At 42.6% G+C, this 20,249-nt stretch overlaps 1 protein-coding gene across 2 annotated transcripts in view; it reads left to right on the forward strand.

Moving 5' to 3' along the window:
* LOC147706850 (exportin-5-like) overlaps positions 1 to 20,249 on the forward strand; it is a 2,308,032-nt gene that overhangs the window by 1,657,064 nt on the left and 630,719 nt on the right. For both annotated transcript variants that reach the window (XM_086926017.1, XM_086926018.1), the window contains exon 31: positions 10,982 to 11,032. In XM_086926017.1, coding sequence (XP_086782143.1) covers positions 10,982 to 11,032 — 51 coding nt within the window. The remainder of the gene's footprint in view (positions 1 to 10,981; positions 11,033 to 20,249) is intronic.

Here is a 20,249-nt window from a genome sequence, read left to right on the forward strand (position 1 = left end):
ACTACTATAGTTAATATATTTTAATACAAATAATTTTTTTTTTTTTTTTGGGGGGGGAGTTCAAATCTGCTTTATTGTATAAGATGAATCGTAATACACAGCTTTTTGTGCCTACAACCCGGAGGCCGGCAGCAGGAGGAGAAGACCATTACACAGCCTTGTGGCCGGCATCCCGGAGGCCCGGCGGCATTGCATATATCCGGGGACGATAGTAGCATAGCCGGTGTTGCAGGGCAATGGAGGATAAACAGCAGTAAAACAGTGTTTTTGGAAAATTTATTTGTGGTCATAACAGCTCAACAAGCCCTCCCAACAATACAGTAACTAAGAGGCAATTCATGTCTGCGCAACAGGATAGGTGATAGTGATCTAGTGTGGCAATCCGGGCGAGCAAAGGTGTGCACAATACTGTAGCCGCAGCTCAGCTGTCCTGACATTAGAACCACCAATAGCAGGAAGTAGTGACGTGTATGGGGTCCTGGAGTGTCGTCTGCCGGAGGGTATAGTAGCATATGGCGAATAAAGCATAGGGTGTCAATGTACAAGTGAGGAGGAGTGATGGGCGATCGATGGGGGAAGATCTACGATGTCATACCATCGCATGGGGGTCCGGGGGGGTGGGTAAGAATACTACAGCTAGGGGAACAGGGGGCCCCTGCAAGGATCATGTAGAAAAAAAGTGTGTGTACATAAGTGAGGCCTACGGTCAGATCCAGAATACGAGCCAGGACCCTAATCCGTGATAGGTTGATGAGATGCCTCGCCTCACCTGGCAACGGCTCAGGAAAAAGGGGGAGGTCCCCCTCGGCTCAGTACAGCACGAGGTAACGACGGAGAGTGCGTGGCCTCCTTTTTCGTGAGCCGTTGCCAGGTGAGGCGAGGCATCTCATCCCAACAATTTGGGAGATGATACACCGTTTGGGATATTGTCTGTAGATTGTAATTCACAGCACATAAAGTAAGTGTTGCAGTAGTGAATCATAGGTCCTGACGAAAGCCTATGAAGGCTGAAACATGTTGACCACATAACATCTATGGTAAATAGCAATTTTTTCATACTATCATCACTCTGCTTTTAATGATACCACCTTGATGGGCAGACCTATTAAAGTTTTCTTATGCCATCAAGATAGGTATTTTTAATCACTTGGATAATTTTCTTTCCTTCATTTTTTTCACATATTTCTAAGCACTGCAACTAAACCTTTTCTGCCTACACTCTGTCATCCTTGTTGGTTGAAGGTTCAACCAGTGGGTCCATCAATAGCTAGCCTCAAGTGTCTCTTGAGGAAGGGCTTATTGGGCACCATTTTCCAACGTGAAATCCCAGATGACGAAGTTCCACTATTGAGTGGGCTGATGGGTATATACATTTTTACAGTTCCATTCTCTGAACTATATCTCACGACTCCCTCTCTCCTGTGTCTCTCCTTCTCTTCTTCCTTGTAGGAACCTTCTGGCTCTACTACCTATGTAGGACACTTTACAGGTTCTATATAGCAATTTAATTAAAATTAAGACCTTTGGTATCTCTCGTGTGTTTTAACTTTACAGTTGGGGGACAAGGTACCAATTGGTCTATAAATAAGTTTTCCCCTCGGGCCCTCCACTACTCTTCTGTTTTTCTTGTCGAGTAAAGTAGTTGGCAAGACAGGCTCTTGGTTATACGGCGCCACGCATCCAAGGTACATGAGACCGAAGTGTTCGGCGTAGTTATGGATGATTCAGGGCAATGTAACAACCCATTGAGCGGGAGAGGATGCACTATCCAGTCTTCCACCGCTATGTGCGGCATGAAGGGGGTAGGAGCCATCCAATGGTAGGCGAAGTGTGCCTGCGCACACTGGTAGTATGCTTCAAAATCAGGGACATCAAAACCACCCCTGTCATAGGGAAGGGTTAGCGTGGACCACTTGAGCCGGGGGCCCCTGCCCCCCCAGAAGAGCCTGCGCAATTCCACCTTTAGGGTCTTGAAAAAGAAAGCGCCAGGAAAGTAAGGTATATTGAGAAAAAGGTAGAGAAAGCGGGGAAGTATCACCATTTTTATGAGTGATGCCCTCCCGGCCATAGACCGCGGCAGAGTGATCAAGCGATCTACGGAGGCGGTCAGCTTTCGTCATTGCCACTCCGTGATTGGATCGCAATGTCTCGTCTCTGTCGCGAGAGATGCAGATCCCTAGGTATCGGAGGTCAGACCTACACCACTCGAGTGGATAATCAAGAGGAAACTCAGTCACCGCCTCAGTCAAGGGGAAAAATTGTGACTTGGACCAGTTGATGTGAACACCTGACACCCCGCCAAACATTACAAATTCCCTGAGTAAGGGATTGAGGTGTGTCTCAGGGTGCTTAACATACAGCGTGATGTCATCCGCATATAGGGACACATCAATTTGACGCTGTAGGCATTGCACTGCCCCATCTCTGTGTAGTTGACGCAAGCGACAGGTGAGAGGCTCAACTGCTATGGCGAACAACAGGGGTGAGAGTGGGCATCCCTGCCGCGTACCCCTGGTGATTGCGATAGGCTGCGAAAGGCGACCATTGATCTTATACAAATAATTATTGTAGTGTTCTACCAACAAAAATGTATTTCTCTACAAAGTTTTTCCTATTCCCACTCTACCAAGTATAAACTCATGAAAGGTGCTAGACAGTAAACCCATAAAAATTACTATTCCCGCTCTACCCAGTATAAAGTCAGGGAAGGTGCTGGACAATAAACTCAGATAAATTCCTATTCCCACTCCACCAAGTATAAACTCAGATAAGGTGCTGGACATTCAACCCATATAAATTACTATTCCCACTCCACCAAGCATAAACTCTGAAAAGGTGCTGGACACTAAACCCATATAAATTACTATTCCCACTCCACCAAGTATAAAGTCAGGGAAGGTGCTGGACATTCAACCCATATAAATTCCTATTCCCACTCCACCAAGTATAAACTCAGATAAGGTGCTGGACATTCAACCCATATAAATTACTATTCCCACTCCACCAAGCATAAACTCTGAAAAGGTGCTGGACACTAAACCCATATAAATTACTATTCCCACTCCACCAACTATAAAGTCAGGGAAGGTGCTGGACATTCAACCCATATAAATTACTATTCCCACTCCACCAAGTATAAACTCAGGGAAGGTGCTGGACATTCAACCCATATAAATTACTATTCCCACTCCACCAAGTATAAACTCTGGGAAGGTGCTGGACATTCAACCGATATAAATTACTATTCCCACTCCACCAAGTATAAAGTCATGGAAGGTGCTGGACATTCAACCCAAATAAATTACTATTCCCACTCCACCAAGTATAAAGTCATGGAATGTGCTGGACATTGAACCCATATAAATTACTATTCCCACTCCACCAAGTATAAACTCAGGGAAGGTGCTGGACATTCAACCCATATAAATTACTATTCCAACTCTAATAAATATTTATTCAAGTAAGTTGATGGACAATAAAACCATTTTAAATATTTTGTTGATAAATATTATTTTTTTTCCATATTATTTTGTAAAATTAATAATATCTAAATTACAAATTCTACATTTCATTTAAATTCATTTTTATTTTAATTTACCAAAATTTCTATTTCGAAATAAATTTAGAAAAAAATTTAGATTAATTTTTTTAATATTAACATTTCTATTTTTTGTTTATTTTTTTATTTAATTTGTAATAATGTAACTTTTATTAATTAATCTTTTTAATTAATTATTATTAATTATTGTTTAATAATAATACACACCATACACCCCTAAAACAAAGAATGACACTTCTAATACAACAACCATTTAAAAAATTTATCAAATTTAAATTGTCATTTTGTTAAATAAAATTCACTTATTTTAATACTCACCAGCCTATTCCCCTAAAAACCCACAACACACCCATAAAATATATTTCAAATTTTAATTCAAAATCCAATTTTAAAATGTTTTAATCAGCATATATTTTAAAACACTACCCACCCTATTCCCCTAACAACCCAAAACACATCCCTAAAACATAAAATGTATCTGAAATTTAAAATTTAAAATTAATTTCAAAACTTTACTTTAAAATATTTTAAAACAATTCACACCCTATTCCCCTAAAAAGACACAATACACTCCTAAAATAAAAAATGTTTATACAATTTTAAATTTTAAATTAAATTCAAGATTTAAATTTAAAATTAATTTCAAAATTTAAATTAAAAATATTACAATTTAAAATTAGTTTCAAAATTTAAATAATTATTTAATACACTTCCGACCCTATTCCCCTAAAAACCCACAACTTGCTCCTGAAACATACAATTTTTCACAAATTAAATTTTTAGAAATATTTTAAAAAAAATTACATTTTCAAAATTTGATTTTAAATAATTTTAAAACACTTCCCACCATATTCCTCTAAAAACCCACAACCCGCTCCTAAAACAAATGAATTTTCAAAATTTTTAAAATTACATTGTATTTCAAAATTTACATTAAAATTATTTTAAAAAACTTCCCACCCTATTCCCCTAAAAACCCACAACCCACTCCTAAAACATAATTTTTTTTAAAAACTTACAATTTTAAAACATTTCAAAATGTATTTAATATATATTTTAAAACACTTCCCACCCTATTCCCCTAAAAACCCACAACCCGCTCCTAAAATTTATTATACATTTTTAACTAAATATGTTTTTTTCAATAAATTAAATATTTATAAATTTATTACACAAAATAACAAACCTAAAAATTATTTTAGACAAAAAAGAACTATTACAACAGTATAAACAGTCTACATTTCACAAATCGATATTCAAAAATTCTATATTTTGACTTTCGATATTCTGACACTATATTTTGACTTTCGATATTTTTAACTAATATAAATGATATTTTAAACACTCGATATAACCTTCTCGATATTTTTTACTTCAATTTTTTTTATTACTTAAAAATTGATAAAACTGACATCGATATTACTTACCTCGATATTACTGCCATCTCGATATTCTGGAGTCGATATTCTGTCCAGTCGATATTAAAAACTTGAGATTTAGTCTGCACACCTACCGGTCCCACTCGGGGTGGCAAACCCAAAAAGAACAATTGTTGGACAGAATGTGAACACTGTCAAACATTCACCCCAGTACAGACATCTAGGCCTTAATCCATCGTTTTTTTGCTCCTATGCCATTCCAGTTTAAACCCAGCCATATGCAAATCAGCCTTAACCGTGTTCCCCATGGGAACAGTCCAGCCGAACTGCCAGGCCAGGTTCTCCTTTGACTAGAAAACACGCATCCTAGGACCGATTTTGAGGGTTCACCCCTCATCAGGCAGGCTAGATTGACTCCAGTGGCATGGAGAGAATGGGACCCATGTCTGGGCCGCGTCTAAAAGTATCATACCGAGTGGGGTGAGATTAGTTGTAGCCACATCGAAAGCAGTAATAGCCATATTGACATGTGTGGTGGTATCCCTTATATGCCAAAAGCTTCCCAACTCTATCCCCACATTCATATTGAGATAATTTGTATTTGATAATTTTCTGAGAATTTTTCTCCCTAAAAGAGCTTTTAAGAGTTGAGCGCTGACTTACAAGTTTAGTTTCTAATTGAGCTATGCTTTGCGCGTTCTTCTTATCAGCTCTAAGTCTATCAACTAATTGATTCTCAAGTAATAAGATATTAGCTAGGATAGCCTTAGTCTCTTTCTTGCGGACAAAGTTTCGACCGAGTGGGGTGGGAATATCTGTGGGGAGTCCTAAGGCAATTCGGTTTCAGAGGGCGTTTTTTGAGTAGTATACAGGCATTATATAAGGACCCTAAAGCTAAAATTAGCTATGCTGGGGCACTCTCATCAACTTTTTCAATTTTGCGCAGGGACGCGGCAGGGATGTCCATTATCACCCCTGCTTTTCGCTCTCTCCATGGAGCCATTTATTAACGCTTTGGAAGCTCAAACTAAGATTGCCCCTATCTTGCATGAAGGTAAAAGTTTAAAAATTACTGCATATGCAGATGATTTAGCCATTTATACCACCAATCTTATTGATGCATTAATAGCGATAACGACAGAAGCTAAAAATGTTGGGACTATTTCAGTCTATAAATTAAATTTAAATGAAACTCAAGTCATTATGAATTATCAGGCCAATCTACCGGTGTAAGGACTTTGCCAATCTGCAGTATATCTCGGGGTAAAGATATCATCTAACATTGCTGATATAAATTCTTTAAATTATGATCCCTTATTAAAAGAAGTGTCTAATCTTTTGAAAAAATGGCACAAGATCCCATTAAACCTCATAGGCCGTATGAATTTGATCAAGATGAACATACTGCCGAAGTTTTTATATCTTTTCTGTTCCATACCTTGCCACGTTAATAACTTATTCTTAAAAAAATTAGACGCCATCCTAAGTAGTTTCATTTGGGGCTATAAGAAGGCTTTTAGGTCTATTACTATATTAAAACTCCCATTCAAAAAGGGAGGCTTAAACTTCCCTGATTTTAAAGCTTATTTTTTTGCCTCTTTCTTAGGTCGGCTTCGTAGCCTATTTGTCGTTAATAATCAATATTTTTTCCACCAATTTATGCTCGGTGGTCATTCCAAACAATTCCTGGCAAATGTACAAGAGCCAAATTACTTCAAACGTGTAAAATTTAGGACTGCGAGAGATGCTGTATTAATATGGAAACAGATGTTAACTAAGTGTAATACTTTGTTTTTCCATAAAGAGTTGCCAATATGGGACAATCCTGGGCTTCCAGATATTTTTAGAGATAAAACTGCCCGAGAATGGGCTAACTATTGTATCGAGACACTAGGGGATCTTTATGGTTCGGACGTTTTTTTAAAATTTTCAACATTGCAACTATTGTATAAAATGCCCGAAAAAATGAGATTTAAATATATTCAAGTTAAGGATTATGTATTACGTAAAATGAATCTGGTAGAAATTACCAGCTCAGATATATGGACTTGTTTTTATTCGGTGCATCGAAAATCATTAATTAGTCCGGGATACAAGTGTCTCAGTCAAAATAGTTTTGATGAAGCCCCTAGATTGCCACTAAAATGGACTGCTAGCTTAGGATTCAATGTGACAACCCAGAACATTTCTTCTGCCTTAGTCAATATTAGTAAAGCCGTCCAGTCCTCTAGCTTGAAACTCCAATCCTATAGGACGATTAGTCAATTGTACTACACTCCATTAAAAATTTCAAAATGGCACAAAATAATTTCTATTGCACTAAATGTCCTAAATGCGGTCTGGTGGCAGCAGACCTCATACATATGATTTATTTGTGTCCATCATTAGCGAAATATTGGTTGGACATGGAAAATATTCTAATTCAAAATCAACTGATTAATTTTTCATTAAATGCCGCCGCGGTACTAATGTCCATATACCCGGCTAGCTCTATCTATAAAGATCTGATAAATATTATATTGGCTTGTGCTAGACTGGTGGTAGCTAGGGCCTGGATTGCTCAGAACCCTCCTCATACAACTGAATGGTGGACATTGGTTTATGAAATTTACACTATGGAAGATGCTATTGCTAGGAATAGAGGAATTAAAGCTAAAAATAGGTTTACCAAAATATGGGGTAATTTTTTGCAATGCCAGTAACGATTAAAACCTTGTATGTTTTTTCGGTTTACGATGCTATTAATTATTAGTGATATGTCCTGACTAGGAATTACATCTTTTACTTTTGTCTCTGCTTTCTTTTTTTCATTTGTTATAAATGAACTTGCACCAAATTGTACTCGATTTATCTTATTTTTTTGATTTTGTACTTGGATATGTTAATCTCCTTGACTTGCTTGTCAAATAAAATAATTTAAAAAAAAAAGGGACCCATGTCTGGGCATACCCGTCCCTTTCTGGGTGAAAAATGTAAGAAGAACAAATGATATCTGAATGAAGAACAATGTCATACATACACCCCAGTTCAGAGATCTGGGCCTAAATCCATAGTTTTTTTGCTCCCCATGCCATTACACGACATTGGCGGTGTCACATTTTTACGTTGATTTCATGCCAAAAGCACAATACATTTGCCATTGTGTTTACCTACGTGGCTCTTGCCCGCTGTGCTCCTAAATAGTGTTCTAGTTTAGTGTATGTGCATATCTTTGATATCATTGTGACCCGGGGTGTACCCTATTACTGTGTGGGATTTTATTATGAGGATTGCTAGGGTGGGCCTGGGATAGAGAGTGTTTTGCACCGCATAAGGGTGCTCTCGCTCTGGGGGGTTAGATTAGAAATTATCCTCAATGCATACTATTGATATCATAGCAATACGAGTGGACCTAGTACTGCTAGTAATATTTCCAAATGTTTTTTATGCCTAAAAGTACATGATGTTTATCTTTTAATGATTGCATTGTGTTGAATACCATTATTTAAATACATCCTGTGTGAAGTCTCATTTGTGAAGCTCAGTGTTTTATCGCCAGTGACTCCTGTGCCAATGCTTCACACATTGCCTCTTAGTTAGCCCCGACTGCTCTGTGCCAAGCTACCCACTGGTGATCACAGGTTATACAGTGAGTGTAATCACCTGTCCTTGACGGGAACAATAGGTTCTGCCTGGCTGGAGGCATGCCTTCAGCCAACCAGAAAGTGAAGGTTCCAACAGTAGCTTTGTGTGGCTCCGCCTTAGATCTGTCCTGTCTCAGGGCAGTATCCGATGCACAGTCGCACAGTGCCACCTATCAGTGCACGGTGAAATTGCTGAAACAAATTCTCCCTATCCATTGTGGCGCCTGTGGGTATTCACAAGGTGAGATATCTGGTATTATATAGAGTAGCCATCAGAAAGAGTATTACCAAAGGTAAGAAACCTGTTCTTTGGGGATGAAAGATGACATTTTTTGAAGATTTGCACACACAGTAACTGATAAACAAGTGAATACAGAGAGGTAACGAGGTGATGAAGGAGAGACATTGGATAGGAGATGAGGTGACTTAGCCAGGTAGTGTTAGAAGATTAAAAGTGAGGCTGAAGGTGGTGCTGAGATGGGTTGTATGGGGTTAGCTGGTTGGATGGAAAGTAGGAGTAGGATAAGTTAGTTCCAGAGCTGGTGGCTACAAGAGGAGGGCAACGAAGACCTTGGATATTTTAAATGGAGGTTTAATAAGGCACTTAACTATTTTGAGTGGAGGAACTTCCTTAAAAAACGTTTGTGCTTACCCACCTCAGCTGCAACTGATTTGATTCATAGGGAGGTAGGGGCAGCCTATTTAGGGGACCTTATCCCACTAAGGCCTTTGATGCTTTTCCAATCGATTTGGCGCAAGGAAGAGACAATGTTTAATCAACTTGTTATCAAGGATTTTCTCAACCTGGAAAACTGTACTAAGATACCCTGGCTTAAATATGTTGTCGACAGTTTCCAAACTATCTATGGGATCAACATATTGTTAGATTCATGTTCCGTCGGAACTATCTCTAAACAAGAAATGAAAGACTTTTTTATGTTACATAGGTCCCAAAAGCGTTCTGCAGCGAATGGTTGCCTTACAACAGTCCAGCTCTACAATAAATATATTGAAAGCGAAGGTTACCAGCTGTACCTGAGTATGGTAACTAGATCAAGCCATAGATTTGTCTTAACAAGACTCAGATTTGGAATGGCCCACGTTCTGGTGGCCTTCCCTCAACCAGAAAAGTACTCTGTTGGCCCTTGCACATGTGATGGGCACTCGAAACAAAGCACCCTGCACTTTATGTTAATCTGCCCCCTTTTCTTGAATATTTGGGTTACTTACTTGAAACCCCTGTTTGTAAAGTATGGTATCTACAATGTGGAAGATGCAATGAAGTTGATCTATAATATGACAAATGTTTTTATATTGGCACTTTTATATATAAATCAATTGAACATAGAAAAAGTATGATATTTTAACAACTCGTCTATTTTAACTTTAGTTTTAACCTGCATTTTTAACCTGTATTTGCTGCTTTGTATTGTACTGCTTGTGCTTTTATGGTCATGTTTTTATGCACCGAATAAAGCTTCAAGAAATGAAATGAGTGGAGGAACTAAAATATTTAAGAGGGTTATTTTTCATTTGTCAGAAGCAGGGCTCCAAATTTAGAGAGGAGTGTTATTATGGCAAATATTTTTTCTGATGAAATGGATCACTCATGCACATTCACAGTCACTTCATGTAGAAAGGAATGTGGTGGCAGAACCACCTCTCCATGCCACCGTGGCAGACATGTTGACCCATACTTCAGATGTCCTCAACATGCTGGGGGTTCTTTCCTTCTGTGTGAAGGACTGTCTTCTGTCTTAAACCACCATGATTGTATTGGGGGACTTTGACAGAAGAGATGCTAGTGCTAATGACATCGTATGAATTGCCTTTAATTGGGCTGTTATTCAAATGTTCTTCCCAGTGAGGTTAAAACCGAAAACTGATACACCACAGACTGCTTTCTAAATGTGGGGAGCAGACCAGAGAAAAGAGCAGATGAGACATCTGACATTTGTTTTCATATACCTTGTAATCTTCTATCTTGACTTGAGGCCATAAGAGTTCTGTTGTTGCTACAATGAGAACATGTGTTCTGTGCCATCCAATGTATTCTTTTTATTATTACTAATATGTTATTAGTTTTAATATTCTTTTGAAAGTTTAATAGAGTATAAGTTATAAAGTTGATCATTTTGCTTCAGAAGTAATACAAGCAGTTACGCTAGTCAAGTTTACCAAGGACTAAACTATTGGTCATAGTATGTGTCAGGTGAAGTAAGAGTTGTAGATAAATCTTACATGTTTTGGGAAAGGGAATTTGGTACAGAGTGAATTTTCTAACTTATAAACTCTGTTTTCATGAAAGTTCATTTTGTTCAGTGTGTGTATATTTGCTAAGCACTCATGTTATTTAGTGGTCATTCTGTTTATTTTGTCAGTGTATGATTCTCCTCTCTGACTTTTAATGTGTGTTTTAGTTTCTTACAGTATTTCCAATGAGAATCCAGATTCGTTGGCTCAGTCCTACAGTAAGTTCCTCTACCAGTTCTTAGAGATATCAGTGAAGGAATATTTAAGACAGATCCTCTATTTTTACTGTGAGGTTATGGTTTCACTTGAACTTAGAAGCATCTTTGACCAGTTGAGTGCTATACAAGTGAATGCACAATCGTTTTCTTTATAATGGTATTACATATCTCTAGGCTTCTCCAACTAGTAGCTCATAAGCTACTTGTAACTCTCCAGCTCCTGGTAAGTAGCTCACCTGTCTGCATCCCAACCTACTAAATTAGGACCTTCTGTTTAGTTGAATGAAAGTGATAATGCCAAAATTGTGTATTCTGGGCATTTTTTTTGTATTTTTAGAACTCGTAAATTGATGTTTTGGAGAAAAGTTGCAGAATTTTCAAAATATATTTAAAGTTGATTGTTGAGTAATAAATCAGAAGTGAAAATTATTGCTAATGTTGCAGCTGTGGCTGGAATGTATTACACATATAGAACATTCCAAATGGACAAAGCCTTTTTTACATTACTGGTGGCAGCCCTCTCTTTTTATTTGTTTTATTGAATGCAATTTTATATAGCGCGAACTTTACCCGAAGGTGTCAGAGCGCTTTACATAAGAACCAGTTGCGATACATAAGGACTTAGGGTTACATGCGTTACATAACAGATACAAACAGAGAAAAAAAATACAAGTGTACAAGTTATAAAGTCACACAAGGAAGAGATACAAAAAAACATTGCAAATGTAAAGGTAGTAAAGTCATACAAAGTGATATACTCTTATGCCCACATGCATCAAAGTCAATTGCATTCGCAAACGGTGCGAATCGCAATTTTCGGCCGTTTACGAATGCAATTGACTAATTTGGAATGCATCATGCTTTTCGCAATTTTAGGAATCGCAACCATGTTGCGATTTCTAAAATTGCGATTGCATTTAAGAAATCACAATTTCAGATTTCTTAAATGCAATGCATGATCATTTTTTAATTGCGAATTCGCAATTTGGAAGTGGTAAATTAGCATGAAGTTGAACTTCATGCTAATTTACCGAAAACTTTCAAATATGCACAAATTGCATTTTTGAAAGTTTTAATTTACACACACACATGCCCTTGGGGCATTGTGTGTATAAATTGCATTTTAAGTTACATTTCAGGGGTGCAGGGAGGGGTTCTTTGGACCCCCCCTGCACCCTTGAAATTGCATTCACATTTTGCGAATCGCAATTTGAAATTCGCCAAATGTGAATGCCTTCCCATTCATTCCTATGGGCCTTTTGGCCCATAGGAATCAATGGGAAGGGTTTTCCTTAATTGTGATTCGCAAATTGTGAATCGCAATTAAGGAAAAATACCGAATCGCTAAAATAAATGTGAATTGTTCATGCATTGCAGTTTGTGATTTCTAAATTGCGATTCCTTCATTTTCACAATTTAGGAATCGCAAACGGGTGCAATGATGCATGTGGCCGTTAGAGTCACATAGGAATGGTAGATAAAACAAAGGTCCACTGCATATACTAGTGATTAAAGTTATCTCTATATACATAGGGAAGGAATAGGAATGGTTATACTCTTAAGAGTCACATAGGAATGGTAGATAGTACAAAGGTCTACTGCATATACTAGTGATTAGAGTTATCTCTATATACATATATATACAAATAGTATATTTTCTCAGGTCTGGACCCAAAAAACCAGGAGAGCAGAGTTCTATTAAGTGGGGACGGAGGGGGGACACAGTCACAACTCCAAGGGAGGGTGGGAGGGATACAAGGGTATGGAGAAAAGGCAAATCAGAAAAAGGAAGAAACATTTAAGGATCGTCACGGGGGAAATGAGGGAAAAGGGGAAAGGACGAGGGAATGGACAGAATGGCGGGTCAGGGTCCAGAGAAAAGCGGCCGAGAACAGCAGCAAAGTGGCGGCCAGGACAAAGGAAAAAACATAAAGAAGTCCATTATAGTCTCTAATGCACAGAGGTGATCGCTGCTGTAATCTGGGCTATAGTTGCCAATTAAATAATCTTGTGTGTGGTTTCTATTATTGTACTAATAATAATAGTAGCTCGCGTTGATTTTCATTGCATGTAAGTAGCTCATATTAAACAAAAGGTTGGAGAACTTATAGATCTTAAACACTGGATCTTTCATGGATTCATTTGCATGAATCTTCCCTGTGCTCAGGCTGGGATCCCTTGGTTTTCACTGTTATTATAGCAGTGTCCTCATAATGTCAAACAGCAATGAAAAAAAGCAATAGGCTATATGCAGTCAATTCACTACATTATTGACCTGAACTCTGAACAACGAGCTGAAGGGACTCAGAGCTCCAAGTCCCCAGAGAGGCTGAGTTGCTCATATTTATTTTACTACAGTCAAACTAACAGCAAGTGAATCCTCAGAATTTTGCTCTTCAAACATGTGCTTTACATTATGTTTGGAGTTCAGGACCTTTCCTTAGGGCCTCTTTCACCACCATCTACAGAAGGTAAGCAGTTTCCTCTCCCTTTTGTATTTGGTTTGCTGAGCCCCTGTAAATCTATCCAGATAGCTAGTACCCCTTTTTAAGGCAAGAGCCTCATTCAAACATTGCCAATCCTCTCAGGCCAGGAAGACCTACTGTGATAATCCTACAGACATGCCTGCTATGCCTTTACCATCTAACAAAGTGCCACAGATGCCAAAGTTGCCAAGATTTTAGCAACACGACTCTAAATGACAGGGAGGAAAGGATCTTGAGTATGCTAAATGAGTTGTTTCCTGTTGCAGATTCATCTAAAAATGTGCCTTCTAGTAAAGCTACAAATCAGAAGTTGTTCCTGATCTGAGCCTCATCTTCTGTGACTCTGTCTTCCCCTACTCTGGGATTTGAAAGCTTGTCTCTAAGTTGCAGGACTCTTGGCGTCAGGGGTGGGTTGGGGGGTGGGCGAATGATTAGCCATGTTTAAAAATCTAAGCTCTTAGATTTGTCACAGGCATTTTTTCAGCCTTTCACCAAGGTACTACCTCGGCTGTCGGCAACCTTGATGAGTAAATCCTCATCCACAACTACAGTTAAGTCCTCATCCTTGAAGAAGGAGTCCAAGATTGATGACAAATACATCATCTATGTCTGCTGCTTTTGATGACAAAAATACCTTTGTCAGCCACAAAGCCAAAAGCTTGAACCTCATCAGCAGTAGCACCAGTTAAAACCTCTACATGTTCAATGTTAATAACTTCAACTCTATTGGCAGCCACAACTTCTTTACCTTCCACTATAGTCTGTTCCCCTAATGGTACTTTTGTCGATAATTCTTTTCTTGATGACTCTACTTCCTGTGATACCCCAGAGTCGTTTGGCCTGTAGTTTTGCTTTCATGCAGAATTTCTCACCAGTAAAGATCACACTTGTAATCTAAATGCAAATCCTAAAGGGGCTTCCATCTGGCCCAGAGGCCAGACATAATTAGCAAAGTGTGCAGCTATCACGGAGAACCTCTCATGGTGGTGAGGAAGATGATGACAAGTGTATGGATCTCCACAACCTAGACATTTATCTAATGCCTTGTGACTCTGAATGTGAACAAGTTTATGAACGGCCATTAGACTGTGGTGGCCAGCCTATCATTCCACAGTCTCCTATTCCTCAGGCCCCATCACGCTGCCTAGACTCATTAAGTCCATCATGTGTTATTGTCTAACTCCATTTAGCTTTTATATGTGACCCATTGCTCCTCACTTTTCTGCTTGACAATATTTAACTGCAAAAAACACAGTTGATGGACAGAATGCAGAACAATGTCTTACATTCACCCCAGTACAAAGATCTGGGCCTAAATCCATCGTTTTTTTGCACTCCACACCACCCTAGGTCAGACAATGGGTATATGCAAATCAGCCTTGACCCTGTGCCTCATTGGAACAGTCCAGCCCGAACTACAAAGCCATGTCTTTCCTAGACCGGAATCAAGCATCCAAGGACCAGTTTCTGGCTATCAGCCTTCTTCAGCCTGGATAGCTTGACTCTAGTGATGTGGAGAGCCTGGGACTCACGTCTGAGCATACCCAGCCCACTCTGGGTGAAAATTGCAAAAAACACAGTTGATGGACAGAATGCAGAACAATGTCTTACATTCACCCCAATACAAAGATCTGGGCCTAAATCCATCGTTTTTTGCACTTCACACCACCCTAGGTCAGACAATGGCTATTTGCAAATCAGCCTTGACCCTGTGCCTCATGGGAACAGTCCAGCCCGAACTACCAAGCCATGTCTTTCCTAGACCGGAATCAAACATCCATGGACCGGTTTCTGGCTATCAGCCTTCTTCAGCCTGGGTAGCTTGACTCCAGTGATGTGGAGAGCCTGGGACTCACGTCTGAGCATACCCAGCCCACTCGGGGTGAAAATTGCAAAAAACACAGTTGATTGACAGAATGCAGAACAACGTCTTACATTCACCCCAGTACAAAGATCAGGGCCTAAATCCTTCGTTTTTTTGCACTCCACACCACCCTAGGTCAGACAATGGCTATATGCAAATCAGCCTTGACCCTGTGCCTCATAGGAACAGTCCAGCCCGAACTACCAAGCCATGTCTTTCCTAGACCGGAATCAAGCATCCAAGGACCGGTTCCTGGCTATCAGCCTTCTTCAGCCTGGATAGCTTGACTCCAGTGATGTGGAGAGCCTGGGACTCACGTCTGAGCATACCCAGCCCACTCGGGTGAAAATTGCAAAAAACACAGTTGATGGACAGAATGCAGAACAATGACTTACATTCCCCCCAGTACAAAGATCTGGGCCTAAATCCATCGTTTTTTTGCACTCCACACCACCCTAGGTCAGACAATGGCTATATGCAAATCAGCCTTGACCCTGTGCCTCATGGGAACAGTCCAGCCCGAACTACCAAGCCATGTCTTTCCTAGACCGGAATCAAGCATCCAAGGACCAGTTTCTGGCTATCAGCCTTCTTCAGCCTGGATAGCTTGACTCCAGTGATGTGGAGAGCCGGGGACTCACGTCTGAGCATACCTAGACCACTCGGGGTGAAAATTGCAAAAAACACAGTTGATGGACAGAATGCAGAACAATGTCTTACATTCACTCCAGTACAAAGATCTGGGCCTAAATCCATCGTTTTTTGGCACTCCACACCACCCTAGGTCAGACAATGGCTATATGCAAATCAGCCTTGACCCTGTGCCTCATGGGAACAGTCCAGCCCGAACTACCAAGCCATGTCTTTCCTAGACCGGAATCAAGCATCCAAGGACCGGTTTCTGGCTATCAGCCTTCTTCAGCCTGGATAGCTGGAAAGGATGAATAAGTGTATATCAATTAAAACTGAGAAATAAAAATGCAAATTAATTTAAACAACGAAAAATAATCATAAATCAATCGTGATAGCAGCAAAAAAACATCAACAGTTACTGTTATACCAAATTATCCCAAATATTATACATATTAACTCTTTAACACCCGTGTGAGACCGTACCCCTCTTACAATCTATAATTTAAGTTATTCAGCACAACCAATATTTACTACAATCTTCCATTAAAAACACATAACATAAAATATATCCAGACATTTAGAGTAATGGTAATCAATTCATTATATTCTTACGACTTTACACAACAGCACATCACGGTACTCTCTTTCTACAAAGTTGAACTTATACGACTGCTATCCCTAAAGAACTATCAACCTATCAGGGACCACATTTCATCTCTCTCGTTCAAACCAGTTTTAGATGTCTGATATTTCTCAATGAGTCTTGCCTCCAATTGGTTCAGTTTGATTTCAGTGTCTGTTTTGTTTCTGTTCATAACCACACAAAGTACAGACCAATGTATGTCGTTAAATGTGTGGTTAGTTGTCTGGTAATGTTCGACCAAAGGAGCCCCCAAGGTCAAACATTTAAGTCGTCCCATGCAGAGGGGGATGTACCTAAGATGAGGACTTCTGTTTTGTCTGAGTTCAGTTTCAGACGGCTTTGTTTCATCCATTCGGCGACTTCTTTCATTCCTTCGTGTAGGTTAGTTTTGGCGGTGCTGGGGTCCTTGGTGAGAGAAAGGATCAGTTGAGTGTCATCCGCGTAAGAGATGATGTTGAGATTGTGTTGGCGGGCGATGGCCGCGAGGGGGCTCATGTATACGTTGAAGAGGGTGGGACTGAGTGAGGATCCTTGAGGTACGCCGCAGATGATTTCAGAGGCCTCGGACTTGAATGGTGGGAGGCGGACTCTCTGGGTTCTTCCGGTGAGGAACGAGGTGATCCATTCCAGTGCTTTTCCTTGGATTCCGATGTTTCTGAGGCGTTGTAAAAGGGTGCTGTGGCAGACTGTGTCGAAGGCTGCAGAGAGGTCGAGGAGGATGAGGGCGACTGTGTCTCCCTTGTCCAGTAGAGTTCGAATGTCGTCTGTTGCTGCGATGAGGGCGGTCTCAGTGCTGTGTTTGGCTCGGAAGCCAGATTGTGAGGGGTCGAGTGATTTGTTGGCTTCGAGGAAGGCGGCGAGCTGGTTGTTGACGGCTTTTTCGATGACTTTGGCCGGGAATGGGAGAAGCGAGATGGGGCGGGAGTTTTTGAGTTCGGTGGGGTCCGCTGTTGGTTTTTTCAGAAGGGCGGTGAGTTCAGGCTGGCTGGCCTGGAGGATAGGCGTCTGCGGGCTGCAGGTGGGTCTGGGCAGGCTGGGAAGGTTCCCTCTGCCTCTGCTGAGGCCCCTGGGGGGCTCCCCGGGGGCAGGAAGTCCAGCAAACGGTCGCATTCTCCGTCGACGTCGATTGCATCGACGACGACGTCGAGAGGGATGACGGCGGCGTGCTCCCCTTCTCCCCGGGGCTCCGGGTCGAGACGGCGTGACGGCTCGACGTCGAAGGAGAAGCCACCGTCGACGTCATCGTCTTCATCGACGTCGAGATCTTCTTATCGACGCCGTAGGCGGAGTGACGTGCATCCGCGCTCGCCGTCGAAGCGGCACCGACGCTCGCCGTCGAGGCGACACCGTCGATCGCCGTCGAGGCGACACCGCCGTTCGACGTCGAGGGGCTCCTCGACGTCGAGAACATCAAGACGACGGCGACGTTCGTCGTCGAGGGAACGCTCGACGTCGAGACGGCACCGTGCGACGTCGCGGAAGAAGAGGTCGACGTCGAGGAGTCGACGGTCGACGTCGAGGAGCAGAGGGTCGACGTCGAGGAGACGGCGATCGGAGCCCAGGAGGCGTCGTTCTACGCCAGAGAAACGTCGCTCTGCGTCCAGCAGACAGCGGTCAGCGTCTAGGAGTCGGTCACCCTCTCCAAAACGGCGCAGGAGGGATTCTAGTCCCAGAAGTCACGCTGCTTCCAGTGGAGGGCGCAAGTGGAAGCGGTCGCCCGCTGACGGGACTGGCTCTCCGCATCCTTCGCCTCAAGGGTCACCGGGCTCGGTGTACTCGGAAGTCTACACGCCATCTCGGCCCAGGACTCCGCCTCCCCCTCCTGTTCCTAAGGAGGACCCTCCACCCAAACCGCCATTGCCTTCAGGAGACCCTCTTCCACCTCCGGTCCCTCTGCATGGGCCCACCCCGCAGCCGAAGGTTCCTCCGCCGAGGTCCACTTCCCTGCCGTCCCTGCCTGTTCCTCCTAAGGGGACTCCAAAACCGAAACCCCTGGAGGAACCGACGAAACCCCGTGAGGAACCAAGGAAGACCCCTCCACGTAAACCGAAGGAGCGCCCACGGGCAGGCAGGTCTCGCTCTCGCTCCAGGAGGAAGGAAAGATCGCGAGGCAGATCATCCACGAGATCGAGGCACCACCGTAGGAGGCGCGAATCTCGCTCACACACGAGGTCCTCTGGGACCAGGGATTATTCCCCGACCCTATCGGGGTCGCCGGACACGAGAGTGTCCCCGATAGATGACCTGGTGGCGTTTCAGGACGTCCTGTTGAGAGGCGCTGCGAAGTTGGGCATATCTCTGACGGTGCCCACTCCGAAGACGTCGGTCATTTTCGAGACCCTACATCAAAAGCATCTATCTCGTCCTCTCCTACCTCTGGTGCCGGGCCTGGAAGAACCGGCTATGGCTCTGTTTCTCACCCCTGCGGTGACGAAGGCGGCTCCATCAAGATTACTAAAGAAGTACCGGGCTCCCGACTCGGATCCGGCCTTTTTGAGAGCGGAGCCTCCGCCTGACTCTGTCATCGTCACGGCGGCTCGCAAGCAGCATGCCACCACTCCTTCCTCCACGGTTCCACCGGATAAGGAGTCAAGGTGGATTGATTCGGCGGGGAGAAAAGTCTGTGGAACTTCCGCTACCTCTATGAAGGCGGCGAGTGCAACGGCTCTGTTGGGCCGATACGACCGCGCCCTCTGGGACTCCCTCGAGCGCTTTGCGGAGCATCTACCTCGGGAGCAGCGTGAAGACTTCATGGAAGTGCTAAGTGAGGGGATGCTGGTGGCCAACCAGATAATCAGCGCAGCAGCGGACTCTTCCCTGTTGGCGGCGCACGGATTTTGCCACGGAGTCAACCAACGGCGCCACGCGTGGCTCCGGCTTACGTCCCTGAAACCGGACGCACAGCAGAGGGTGGCCAATCTGCCGTTCTCCGGTGAGACCCTCTTCGGGAAGCATGCGGACGATGAAATGGCCCGCATGAAGGCTGAGGCCGAGACGCTGACGGCTGTGGGCCTAGAAAAGCCCAAAGAGACCAAGAAGCAGTACCGCCCTTTCCAACGGCGGTTCGGCAGACAAGGCCGTGGACAGGGACAGGCCTCGGGACATTCGCAACAGCAACATCAGTTCCGTAAGCCGTTCCAGAAGCGCCAGAAGGGCAGGGGAGGCCAGCAGTCGGCTCCGGCGCCCAAGGGCCAGGCTGGGTCTAGGCCCTAGGAACCTACTTCCCCCGGATCCGTTACCCACTCCGGTAGGGGGAAGCATTCAATTTTTTCTGGCAGAGTGGAGAAAAATTACTCAGGACAAGTGGGTGCTGAATATTGTTTGCAATGGATGCAGTCTTCGGTTCACCAGCCCTCCTCCGGCTATTCCCCCGGTCAGCTCGCGGTTTCAGCTGCGAGAGCTTCAGGCGGAAGCGGATATCCTGTTGAGGAAAAGGGCGATAGAGGACGTACCTCTGTCTCAGAGAGGAAGAGGTCTGTACTCCCGGTTCTTTCTGGTTCGCAAGAAGGACAAGAACGAGTTCAGGCCCATTCTGGATTTGCGACAGGCAAACAAATGGATTCGCAGAGAAAAGTTTCGCATGCTGTCGTT

This window comes from Lissotriton vulgaris, chromosome 6 (genome assembly GCF_964263255.1).
Source record: "Lissotriton vulgaris chromosome 6, aLisVul1.2, whole genome shotgun sequence".
NCBI classification, from domain to species: domain Eukaryota; kingdom Metazoa; phylum Chordata; class Amphibia; order Caudata; family Salamandridae; genus Lissotriton; species Lissotriton vulgaris.